This window comes from Triticum urartu, chromosome 2A, assembly GCF_056163025.1.
Source record: "Triticum urartu cultivar PI428250 chromosome 2A, HENAU_Tu73, whole genome shotgun sequence".
Taxonomy (NCBI): domain Eukaryota; kingdom Viridiplantae; phylum Streptophyta; class Magnoliopsida; order Poales; family Poaceae; genus Triticum; species Triticum urartu.
The window spans coordinates 739,027,657-739,039,324 of NC_141874.1; the positions used below are offsets into that span (position 1 = coordinate 739,027,657).

The 11,668-nt window shown below is 41.8% G+C and overlaps 1 protein-coding gene across 3 annotated transcripts; it reads right to left on the reverse strand.

Moving 5' to 3' along the window:
• Nucleotides 1-11,054, reverse strand: LOC147987480 (uncharacterized). Of its 3 annotated transcripts, none has more exons than XM_087545319.1 (24): nt 10,823-11,054; nt 6,746-6,972; nt 6,557-6,662; nt 6,138-6,239; nt 5,980-6,039; nt 5,786-5,864; nt 5,531-5,681; nt 5,323-5,446; nt 4,932-5,109; nt 4,753-4,781; nt 4,281-4,429; nt 4,102-4,204; nt 3,836-3,931; nt 3,698-3,750; nt 3,458-3,581; nt 3,171-3,233; nt 3,025-3,084; nt 2,751-2,912; nt 1,567-1,637; nt 1,384-1,477; nt 991-1,127; nt 814-894; nt 511-616; nt 1-196 (listed from the first exon to the last, which is right to left on the reverse strand). In XM_087545319.1, exons 1-24 carry the CDS (start codon nt 11,018-11,020, stop codon nt 152-154), a joined length of 2,598 nt encoding a protein of 865 aa, XP_087401445.1. In that variant the 5' UTR covers nt 11,021-11,054; the 3' UTR covers nt 1-151. The 3 variants fall into 3 exon arrangements, with proteins under 3 accessions (XP_087401445.1, XP_087401444.1, XP_087401446.1); XM_087545318.1 differs by having other exon boundaries at nt 5,531-5,684; XM_087545320.1 differs by lacking the exon at nt 10,823-11,054 and adding an exon at nt 7,743-7,950 and having other exon boundaries at nt 5,531-5,684.
• Between the last annotated feature and the right edge of the window lie 614 nt (nt 11,055-11,668).

An 11,668-nucleotide genomic window follows, 5' to 3' on the forward strand; every position in this document is an offset into this window, starting at 1 on the left:
TTCATGATTAAAACAAGAAGGTAGATCACCAAACCACCAGATGAGGCTGCCCGTATGAACAAACCATTCCAGGGCTGATTTATTGGAAGGTCGTAAGCTATCGAGAAGTAGCAGTTCGACAGCTGAACAGAGGACATATTGCCTTTATCCATCAAGGGTGGGCTAGCCGACGGTTGCCTGGACGAGAGAAAACAACCTGCATGCGAAATATATATATGTCAGCCAGGCATCAGGAAAAGGTGAAGATTCAGATATAATTAAAGTGTTCTGATTTGATATGTGAAAACCACATGTTTAGGTATTTCTCAAGACAGCACTTTCATCATTTGACAATTAAATTTTATGATTTACTGCAGTGAAAATTAATGGTCGCTACATTTTGGAGATCCTGCTAATTTCCACAATGTCATCTTTTGAAGACCAGAGGGAGTATATGACTTCCATTTGTCTAGAAGTAACATTGGTAAATGTATACACAGTGAGTATACATACATATGTATATGTACGTACCTGATAATCTCCAACTGCTCGTGACTTGAAACCAGCCGCAGAGTATATGAGATAGAACTCCCATATACGCATGAACTTCTCATCAAAGCCCAGGGCCAAAACTTGACTGCAAGAAATAGAAAGCAATAATAAATTAATACTAACTGAACAACCAAATGTAACATATGAATATGTGTATATAATCGTCACAGCGAATTTACTTGCACAATGAACATATGGTATATACGCTAGTCTTGTTTTCGCCAAGTTATTTCTAATTAACTGGATGGTATTCTTCTATAGTGAATGACAAGTGATACTTACTCTTTGTTGGTCATGAAGTTGTCCCTCCAGTGCATCAGAGTTGTGTAGTAATGAGGCCCAATATTCTCCACATGCTCTATGCTACACTCAGTGCGCAACAAGAACAGGGAGGGTTTAATCAGTGGAGATCCATCCATGGCCATGAAGTAACCATCGATCAATTGATGTAAAACGTACCAGAACCTTGATGATGTGGTCATGGCAGACACTACACGGCCCAAAGAAGGAAGGCAACCGCCAGGAAATATGTATTCTTTTATGAAGTCTGTCCTTCTTCTGTATTGCTCGTACCGTTCGTCTGGAGCTGAGATGAACTAAGTAATGCACATGTATGTATTTGCAGATGATAGTTAGTTCATGATCTTGTAAGCCTAAGGTCTTGCTTGGATAGGAAGGAGTATGTTTCATTGGGTTTTTTCCTGACAATCCAAAAGAAGGCCTAATACTCGTTCTTGTGCACCGCAAATAAGCATATACAGTACTAAGTTGTTGTTTGTAGTGATAGTGGAAGCCGGCCGTAAGGCTGTTTGGAAATACACTTGTTGACAATGATATTTGTCATGCACTAACCTGGAGAACCAATATGCCATCTTCAGCCAAGTAAGACTCGCAGCAGGCAAAAAATTCGTCCATGTATTCATGGCCAACATGTTCGATCATACCGCTGATTTACAGAGACGAATAGGTAAGTATAACCACACGTATGGGCATTGTCCAAGATATGGTGCACATCTGTAATGTAGTAATACTTACCAGCTTATGATTGCATCATACTTGCAAGGTGGTATTTGACGGTAGTCGCACAGCATAAAACTTATGTTGTCCTATATAAAAGTTAATAACAATAGATAGTAATTGTTAACTAGGATTTCACCCTCCCAAAGTAAGCTGGGGGTGAAACAATACTAATTCTCTATGCATTTCTATCAATTATAGTATGTTAAAATTACATAGCAGCTAACTAGAAAAAAAGGTGTGATAGAAAATCTCACAAAAACAAAATAACAATGAGAAAAGCTTCCAAAACAGTAGCATGCTTGGATCCTTGGTTCTTTACGACAGCATGCCTATTTCCATGATTTTTACTGTACATGTCTATTATTTCCATGTGCCATTCTTGAATTATATTTCTCTTTTGCGAAAGATATTTGGAAACAAAAAAAATAGTAAACCTGACTCCGTTTAATCGAAATACTCAGAGAAATATGGGGAGAGGTCAAGGGAGATATGGAGGGGATTTTGGCAAATGAATGGCATTGTCCTGTTGCTGCGAAGCGGATGAGGTGGGGAGAGGTCAAGGGAGATATGGAGGTGGGATTTTGGCAAATGAATGGTATTGTCCTGAAGAGTGTGGTGGTCGTGACAAGCTTGGAGGCCGTGAGGACCATGCCAATGGTGGAGGATGGGATCAGGGTGGACCGCAAAGGGCAGCCCAAAATCTTAACGACTTGGTGGTACGCATGGAGGCACAAAGCAAGCGCTGCAAGGGCATTCTTCCTCGACTACGGCTGCCAGCAAGCAAGACCAAGCTACTTCTTCCAAGGTAAATGTGTGTGTAGTGTAGGAATGTAACTATGTACGGTCTGATATGGGACAACAGGCTAAACCATCGCAGCACGTGGAGTAGGCATTGACCCTCAGTTTGATCCAAGTGTTTAAAGGAAACCTTACTCCCTCATTGTTGTATTGTGGTTTGTCCCTGCACTATCAGCTGAACTGGTCATGGAAAGTTGTTGCTAAAGGGAGTATCGAAGCCTTACTCTCCACATCTTTATATCATCAATTACAAGAAAGGCTGGAGGTCTAGAGGACAAAAAGGCTAAAATACTCGCACTACACTTTCTCAGTGAACACATGCATATGGTGGATCAGTAATTACTAATAAAGTATTAAAGTGGAGCCGTATTGCGGAAAGGTGGGGGTAACATAGAACTAACCTCTAAGCCGGCTTCTCTGACTTTTCTCTCTGCGTATTTATGCTGCTCCGCCGACAAAGTGACTCCAGTGTATTTGCAGCCAGTTTGCTTAACCGCTTGTATTGCTAAACTTCCCCAGCCGCTACCGATATCAAGAACATGATGCCCCCTCTTGACTTTAGCCTTTGGTTGAATGTGTATTTTGCAAGGTTGAAATACACCAGATCAAGTTCACAGCATTGTCTAATTGGTAATAAATCTAATGACACAACTTCTGGAGATATGGAAGTATTACCTTGTCGATTAGAAGGCTAAGCTTGCGTTGCTGGGCTACTTCTAAGCTTTCATTCTCCATCTACCAATTTAATTTTAGTCTGTGAATTAATAAAGCTACTCTACAAAATTTACAAGCTGCAAAACAAAATCACAAGATTTACAAACCTTGAAAACAGCACAAGAGTAAGTCATCGATTTGTCCAGAAAAAGCGAGAAAAAATCGTTACTCTGCACACATATATGAGAACAAAGACAAACAGTTAGTATTATTTGCTATGTATAGACGTATTGCAAGTAATGAATGATAGTAAATCTTTTTTATAAGGTTTGAACATAAAAATCTCAATCTCAGTATGATCTTTAATAATTCTGGTATTACAAATTGACCTATGCAGCTAGTTATCTTAACCCTGATGGAATGTAATAACAAAAGAAGAGACATGGGTACTGACAAGATCATAGTGCTGGGAGATGTTTCGACGAGTTTGTGTGACAGTGTTCTTCCTCGAGACTTCGCGCAAAATGTATTTAGCATGTGCCAACCGTGCTATTACATGCAAGGGTGTCCACCGACCGCTGAAACCAAACAATTTTATATACATGATTAGTCACAAACACATAGATTCATAGATACTACTTCATTTTTATCGAACAATTCATTGGAATTTAGTGGACAATTGAAGGTATAGAACCCTTTTCTGGCGCTCCTGCAGCTCCTACGCACATCTCTGTTAAGAATGAGTATCTGCACAGAAATAGATTGTGGATTTGATCTGAAATGAAGAAGAATAGCTCTGCCAATAAGCTCATGAACTATGATATAGTTTTACCAGGAAAAGATTCAGAAGTCCTTCTCTCTTGTCAAGAAAAGAGAAACATCCGTTAATATATGCTTCTGCCAAGCCAAGGTTTCCTTCTGTTGCAACCTGAAAGCCGTGAGAGAGCCAGGATAAACATATGTGGTTCAAATGTGAAGGTTGGATAAAGCAATTGCAGTGGAGTATACAAGAAATAAAGAATCATGCATGGACATATCACCAATCAGAAAAAAATAAAAAAATACATGTGTAGGAAGAAAAAGAGAAGAGAAGATAACCTTCCAATAGAACAAGGGGTCATGAACTCGCATGACAGATTTTATACGGCATTTGTCGCAAGCTTTACCAAAGTTCAACACACTACCTCCTTCTTCGACCAATCTGCACGAAAACTATTAAGGTAAAAAATACTCATAATTAGACACCACATAGTACATCAACTCATACAAGGACTCACATCAAGTTACCGATGGATATGAATTGGTTGAAAAATCTTGCAACTAGAAGGCGCGTCCCAGCCTCGGTCCATGATGGAATCATCTGCTTTGGGTTCTGCAGAAGCTGACATTTCTTTCCAAGCAAACCTTGAGCTGCTGCTTTCCCAGCCTGCGTCGATCAATCACAACACAAATAGACCTTACATATCTATTTCCTGAGATAGTCATTCTAAATTTTATTTGATTGAAACTAAAAGCATAGATGTCAGGATGGGGTAAACAGGAAAAAGCCCCCAAAGATGAGTAAAAGAGAAGCTTGGAAATAAGTTGGGCCTTAGGCCAACTAGTAAGCAAGGATATGGTTAGTTATGTTGTGATAGGATTAGTTATGTTTAGCTTTGTTAGGCCCTTACCAATTTTAGCACGTAACAGAATGTTCATTATGCTAGACAGATCAAAAAGGGGAAATGGAGAGGTTGTGCATGCAAATACCTTCAATCCATCTTCATGGAAACCATGACCTGCAATCCAAGGCACAAGAGACATTTGAGACCTAATGTTCTTTAGATCATTTCACACAAAACTTTAATGTAGTAAAAGTCCATCCTAGAACAACATGCAAATTATTACGAACAAATTATCTACAAAATGAAATTCATGAGACTGGTTACCTTGATATGCCCCACAGAACCATATTCCTCTCTTTCCCTGGATGTGATCAAGCTGGAGATAAGCCTTCGCCGCAGCCACAGATGGAACAGGAAGGCTTGTAGACCATTTAAGCACTACACGATCCGGAACACAAGGGGGGTTGATTGTCACCAGGAAAGGGCTGGCAGATTCAATTTTCTGGAAGTGCCAAAAAAAAAAGAACAAATAGACTACAATTAGTAATTAGGTAATCCATTCATACTGCTGGAGATATGAGGTTGAAGCTTCCATTTTGCTGTTATTCTGCGAGGCTGCTCTACAGTGCTCTAACATGATTAAAATATGGCTGCATTGCCATGCAGAAATGACTTTATCAAAGAATTTACCTGTATATGAAACCAAAGAATTTACCTGAATACGGTTTAGCCAGTAAGTAACAGAAAAACCTCTGCTAGTTGTCCCCAGGAAATTCCAGGCGCTCCATGTGGACGAATTTTGGGGCATCAGATTTTGATCGCAGTGGAGGTATATATCTCTGCGACATAAACGTGTCAGACAATCAGTAGACCAGATCAAATTTTATTTATGTGTTCATTTAGCAACACCTGGCAGGCTTTACCTTTGGATATACTGACAGGCACCTAGAATTCTCAGTTCGTGATGTGTAGCTTCAGCTCCTAATACTTTGAGAGCATTGGGTGCATGTACCCCAAGGATGACACTGTCATATGTTTCCTCTGAACCATCATTCTCCAAGACTCTGTAGCCAGCTGCTGCCAGTGCCGAGATAGAGCGTTGTTTCGGTTAGTGAATCAATAATATATATATATATATATACCTCAGGCAATCAATAAACAACAACGCATGTATGTACCTCCATCAAGGCTTAAAACAGATTTGACACGACAGCTGGTTTTTATTCGACAGCCCATGCTCTCCAATTCTCCTTTTACCTGCGATAGTTGCATTGTTCAGCCCCTGCATTAGGGCGCAGCTAAAGCCTACAGCGTGCAATAAATAGAGATCATGTGCGAGCTTGTTGTCACCTATATGGGTCTCAATACTTACCTTGTCTACAAAGGACTGCAAACGAGCCTTGACAGTGGGCAATTGGGGGTAACAAAACAGCTGAGATTGCAGCGACTTAATCAGCTTTCAAATGCACAAAGACGAATTAAGATGCAAATGAAATGGGAAAGCAACATGTATACAAAGTAGCTAGGCACCTGAAGAAGGTCATGGTTACGAAAAAATGATAGCACGAAGAAAGCGGACAAGCTAAAAACACCTTGTGATGAAGATGACCACATGCCTGCACAGACAGGAATCTGCACCAAATATATATTTTCATGTCAGCAACTCAAAACTGCATGATAACCAGCCTTTACCGCCCCCTGCACTGCACCGAAGTTGCTGGGAAATTTAATGAAGTAAACATTAAGGAGTTGGCCCAGGTTTTAGTTAGAAGTTGAATGTTTCATCTAAATTTTCCATATTTGGTTGAAAATTGTAGTTTCTCTTCACAGTTTTACATGACGGTTCAAAAATTAAAAACAGAAATCCTGATGTGAGATTTTGCCAAAATGAAAGATTGACGGATACACTAAAAAAAGGCATAAGCAAGCGAGTAGATTTGAAGCAGTACAAGATAAGCCTCCTGGAATAATAGGGAATATCCGTGGGACTGAATGAACTGCCCCATTGTCTCATTACAGTCCAGATCAGGGTTATGTTCATGGTTCTCCAGGTACCTTCAAGCCAAAGTTTGAACCAGCGAGTTAATCGTCATCACATATATAAACACACATGAGAACTGAGGGGCTGGACTGCTTACGCCAGAGCATCATTCTTGAACTTGAATATCTCACGGAGCATGCGCCAAAAACTTGTTTTCAATATATTGGCTTTTTGCGCCAAGAGGCTTGAGATACCGTTGCCATTGCACCACTCACATCCTCTGTTGCTGCCGTCCGGTTGTGTACTCACAGAGAAAGACATGTCTGATCTCTCCATCTCCACCCCGAGGCCTTCTAACCATTCCACCATGTGGGGATATGTTGCCTGCATTGATGCATATGACAACAAAAATATTAGCGAGGAACAAAAGTAACATCTTATGATATAGGTGATAGGTCTACGAAGATCTTCCATGTTCAGTCCAGGGTTAGGAAGTCCTATATCAATCAGAATAAAATAAAAAAATACAGCTACAGCTGCATTTCCAACCATAAGCATTATAGCACTATATCAAAAACATAACAATACATGTCTTAGGCAGTCAATGGAGCTCCTTTCCAAGTATAATACCTAAGCTAGTATTGTATCAATTTGGACATTTTTGCTACGAAGCCTGCAAAAGAAATCAACCAGCTAAATACAGAAACATAGATCCACACGCGGAACTCTCCATTTGAGCTTGCTGAGCCTAACAAGTACTCCCTCTATAAAGAAATATAAGAGCGTTTAGTGATCTAAACGCTCTTATATTTCTTTATGGAGGGAGTAACAACTCCAATATTTTCTAATTACTTCCATACCTAGATCCGGCACAGTGCGTTGCTGGCATGATGCGAAATCAATCAGACACCAAACAATGCTGATAATAATGCAAAGGTTGGGCGTGAAAATGTGGTAGCATTTGTAGTGGAAAACACTGGCATGAGTTTTGCGCTTAGAAGCAATCCACCGAGCACCTTCCGTGCGATGGGCAGGTGGGCACGAACAGCACTGAGAAATGTAGCCCGGGGAGAGCGGGGGAGCTATGTTGCAGATGAAGCCTATATGTTGAAAAATATAGCACCGAAGGAATCAGAGGGTGCCGGGAGGGGGACCTCGCCGGAGCGGTCTTCGCGACGGCGCCGGCTGAGGGCAGGCCAAGACACAGGGCAGCCGTGGGAAAGGCCCGGCGGCGGCGCCAGCGTCGGAGGGAGCCGAAGGCGTCATGGGCTCCTTTCGGGGTGGCCGAAATGGTTCGGGAGGCGCCGGCGGTGTCGAATAAGTTGGCCGCCGCGGCGGGGGAAGAGCAGACGGCGGAGTGACACGGTGGAAAGGTGGTCTGCTTCGACCTGGAACACAGCTGGCCAGATGGGCCGGCACGGCCCCGCTGTTTTGGGCCTAGATTCAGACTATTGGGCCCTAACAAATCAAATCAGAAATAATAAAACAGGTCATATTGTGCCGGCCCGTGTGCCTGGCGTCGCGGCCTCTCCGGCCGGCGGAGTCGGAGAAGAAAGAGCAAATGACGGAATGAGTGAGTGGAAAGGAGGGAGACAAAAACGCCTTTCCATTCGAAAGTGCTCTTGTGAGCATGAGGTCACATGCACCTTTGCTGCAATGAAATCCGATAAAATGCTAAAAGATAAAACATCTGAATTTTTTTGAAACAAACATTGATGTGTGTTTTACATGTGTGCAAATTTTTGTGTAGGAATGACATTCATGGAGGTCGTGAAAAAAAAGGCACTCCAAAATGTTTTTAAAATAGTCTTTTTTGAAGCATTGATTTTTTTGCCAAGACCTCCACGAATGTCATTTCATCACGAAATTTTTGCACGCATGCGGAATACCCATTAATGTTTGTTGCCATCAAATTTCAGTTTTTTAAATTTTACTGTAACAAAGGGTGCATGTGAGCTCGTGCTCACAAACTTCATGCCTCCTTTTCTTTTTTTTTTAAGAATAAATCTTCATGTGAAGGTCTGCCAGGGTGCTTCACCGCTTCGGCATGAAATCACCGACATTTTCCAACGATTCTTACATGCCCATATTGTTTAAAAGGGGCATGTTGTTCCGGTAACCATAGATAGATGAGCCCTCGTCTACATCAGATGAAGAGTAAATTCAAAAATGAAAAATATCAGACAAGTTCTGAAAAATCTAAAACTTTTTTGCATCAAAGAATCTCGAGTGTGCTAGGGGCGTGCAAGTTTTGTGGTGAAATGACAGTCGAAGAGTTCTAGACAAGAAAAAAAATCAGGTTAACAAAACGTCTTTTTCAAGATTATAATTTGAGTCAATTCTTTTTGTCTGCCTAGAGCTCCTTAAATGTCATTTGCCCATGAATTTTTGCTCGCTTCTAGCACACAGAAGCTCCTTTGGTTCCAAAAAGTTTTGAATTTGTGCACCCCTCCCTCCCCCTCTCATATTTGCAGGTCTTCTAAATTAGTCAAAGATAAGGTAGCTTAGAAACCAAATAATTTGGGAAGCAGATTATAAAAGAAGCCAAGGAGGAGATGGCCTGTGCATGACACAAGAGCCGCCGCCGCCAAGAAACCTAGATCGTCTCCAGCTGCCTCCTTCCCCTCTTCCTGTTGCCAAAGTGCGCCATCGGGCAAAGCCCACGCGGTACCAGTGGCGGCAGTGAGGTTCTACTTGTGGACGGTATTCTGGTACATCGATTTGGCGGGGAGTCTATGTGTATTGGTCGGGGCAGTGAGACTATGGTGTTGCCCTAGCTAGTTTAAGAATAATGTCCTCCCCGTCCCATCATGCGCTTAGCTCCAATGGAGGACGTGTGGAGGTGTGTCTCCGACGAATCTTTCTGGATCCAAACGGTTTCGGTCTTCGACAGATCCCTTTGTATCCAATCGGCGTTCGTGGTATTTGGAGTATCTACAGGCTCTTTTTGACGTCTTCTTCTATGGGGTAGCACTTTGCTACGCGGATCATGGCCACCGACATCTTCAGGACTACATTGACAACTTCCATTGTTGCTTCTACAAGCTCCCGAGTTTAAATAAGTTGCTCCCCGAGGCATAGTCCAAGAGGCGGCATCGAGCTTTTGTTCACAACACATCCCTGATGGATGCAAGAGGAACAAGATTCCGACACCTCTAAAAACTAGATGTAATTTAATTTTTTATAAGGGTGTGTTTGTAAAGACTTGTGGTACTTAATATATGACCTTAGGCCTTCTTTAAAAAACAAAAGAAGCCAGAGAGGAAGGGGCGCGTCTATATAGCGCTTATTGAAGCTGCAACTCCAACTCGCCTACAACGCTGTGGCAAATGGGCCGGCCCACAAAACGTAGCTGCTTCGTTCGCTTCCTTTAGATCACTCCTTTGTTTTGATTTTTTTCCCTGTTTCTTTTCTTTTATACTTTTATTTATATTCTAAAACATCCTTAAATATTTTGTGTTTAAAAAACACAGTGTTTAAAACATATTTATATACTGTTAAAAAATGTTCACAACTTCAAAGAAATGTTTGTATCATTCAGAAAAACATATGTGACATTTCACAAAATGTTCACACATTTCAAACAAATGTAAGTGACTTTTTCATATTGTAAAATGTAAACCTAATGTTTGGGTAATTAAAAAAAGGTTATGTACCTTTCAAAAAAATGTATGTTACATTTATAAAAATGTTCACGCGTTTCAAACAAAATGTTTATGATATTTTAAAACATGTTATCCAATGTAAATAAATGTTCATACAGTTTACAAAACATGTTTCGCATCATACAAGAAAATGTTTCAACGTGTATTTGAAAAATATTTAACACATATTCAAAAGAAAGTTCAGGACAAGTATTTGAAAAAATTGTTAATCTTGTATAAAATGTTAAACGTATAGACAAATATGTTTTAGAGGTATATACAAAAATGTACAACGTATATAAAGAAGTAGACATCAAAAGCATATATTTGAAAAATGTTAGTCATGTGTTTGAAAATTATTAAAAGTGTATAAAAAATGCTGCTGACATATACAAAAAAATGTGCAGTGCATATGAAAATTGGAGACGTGTATTGAAAAAAAAAACAAAAAACTTGACACATCAGCCTAAAAAACAAACTCAGTAAAAATTAGCCGTAGACGTAGCATTGCTCCTCAGCCAGGGCCAAAACTAAGGGACGAGTAGAATGGGAAATTGCACAGCAGGATGCATAACTCGTGCACCACCGACCTGGTTGAAGCCCATGAAGCCGAGGTCGAGCTTGACGCACCCACCGGCGCCGTCGTCGACGGCCACCGCCCTGGCATGCCCTCCCAGGCTCTCCTCCTGCTCGTACAGGGTCACATGCACGCCGCCTCGGCTCGTGGCAAGCAGCTCGTGCGCCGCCGTCAGCCCGCTCACCCCGCCGCCGACCACCGCCACCCTCATCCTGTTCTGTCTCTGTGCTCTGCTGTGTCTCTCGATCGATCATCCCCTTCAATTTAAGCTGGGAGCGGGAGTAGCTGATCTAGCGCGCGCCACAACTTTTACTCCGACATAACTCCGTCGTAGTACGTACGTACGTACTCCCTCCGTTCCAAATTAACGTTGGGCATCATGCTGCACAATCTTACCATAGATACGAGGTACGACGGCGCGTTGATTTACCACCGATGGACCCACGTCCCACGTGCACGGGTCAGTATTTTCCTCATCGCGTTAATTACGATCCAGTATGAGGTCCCGAGATTACTGCAGCAAAAGGGATATTCACGAACCAACCTCTGATTGAAATGGTTAGGTGAACAGTGATATCCCCAATCCATTAGGGTTCAAATCCTGGTGCTCGCATTTATCCTGAATTTATTTCAGAAATTCCGGCGATACGCTTTCAATGGGAGGAGACGTTCCCGTCGACTACGAGGCGCCTACGGTGACTTCGTAAAATCTCAAGATGATATGCCGGCTCAGTCTCTCGGAGGTGCTCCCGGTTGGCTCGCAGCAATGCCAATTGCAGTAGAAAACAGAGTAGCACTCGCCATGGTCACCATGGTTGCAACTTTGACACCGGCTGGGCCCGCAGTGACCATGCTTGCA

Excerpts from the sequence above, each read along its gene's own strand:
- LOC147987480 (XM_087545318.1), bottom strand. The coding sequence starts at position 11,020 with ATGAGGGTGGCGGTGGTCGGCGGCGGGGTGAGCGGGCTGACGGCGGCG. Across the intron at positions 1,638-2,750 it reads TCAGAGAAGCCGGCTTAGAG|GACAACATAAGTTTTATGCT; the intron begins GTTAGTTCTATG and ends ACTTTTATATAG. Across the intron at positions 617-813 it reads AACTTCATGACCAACAAAGA|TCAAGTTTTGGCCCTGGGCT; the intron begins GTAAGTATCACT and ends TATTTCTTGCAG.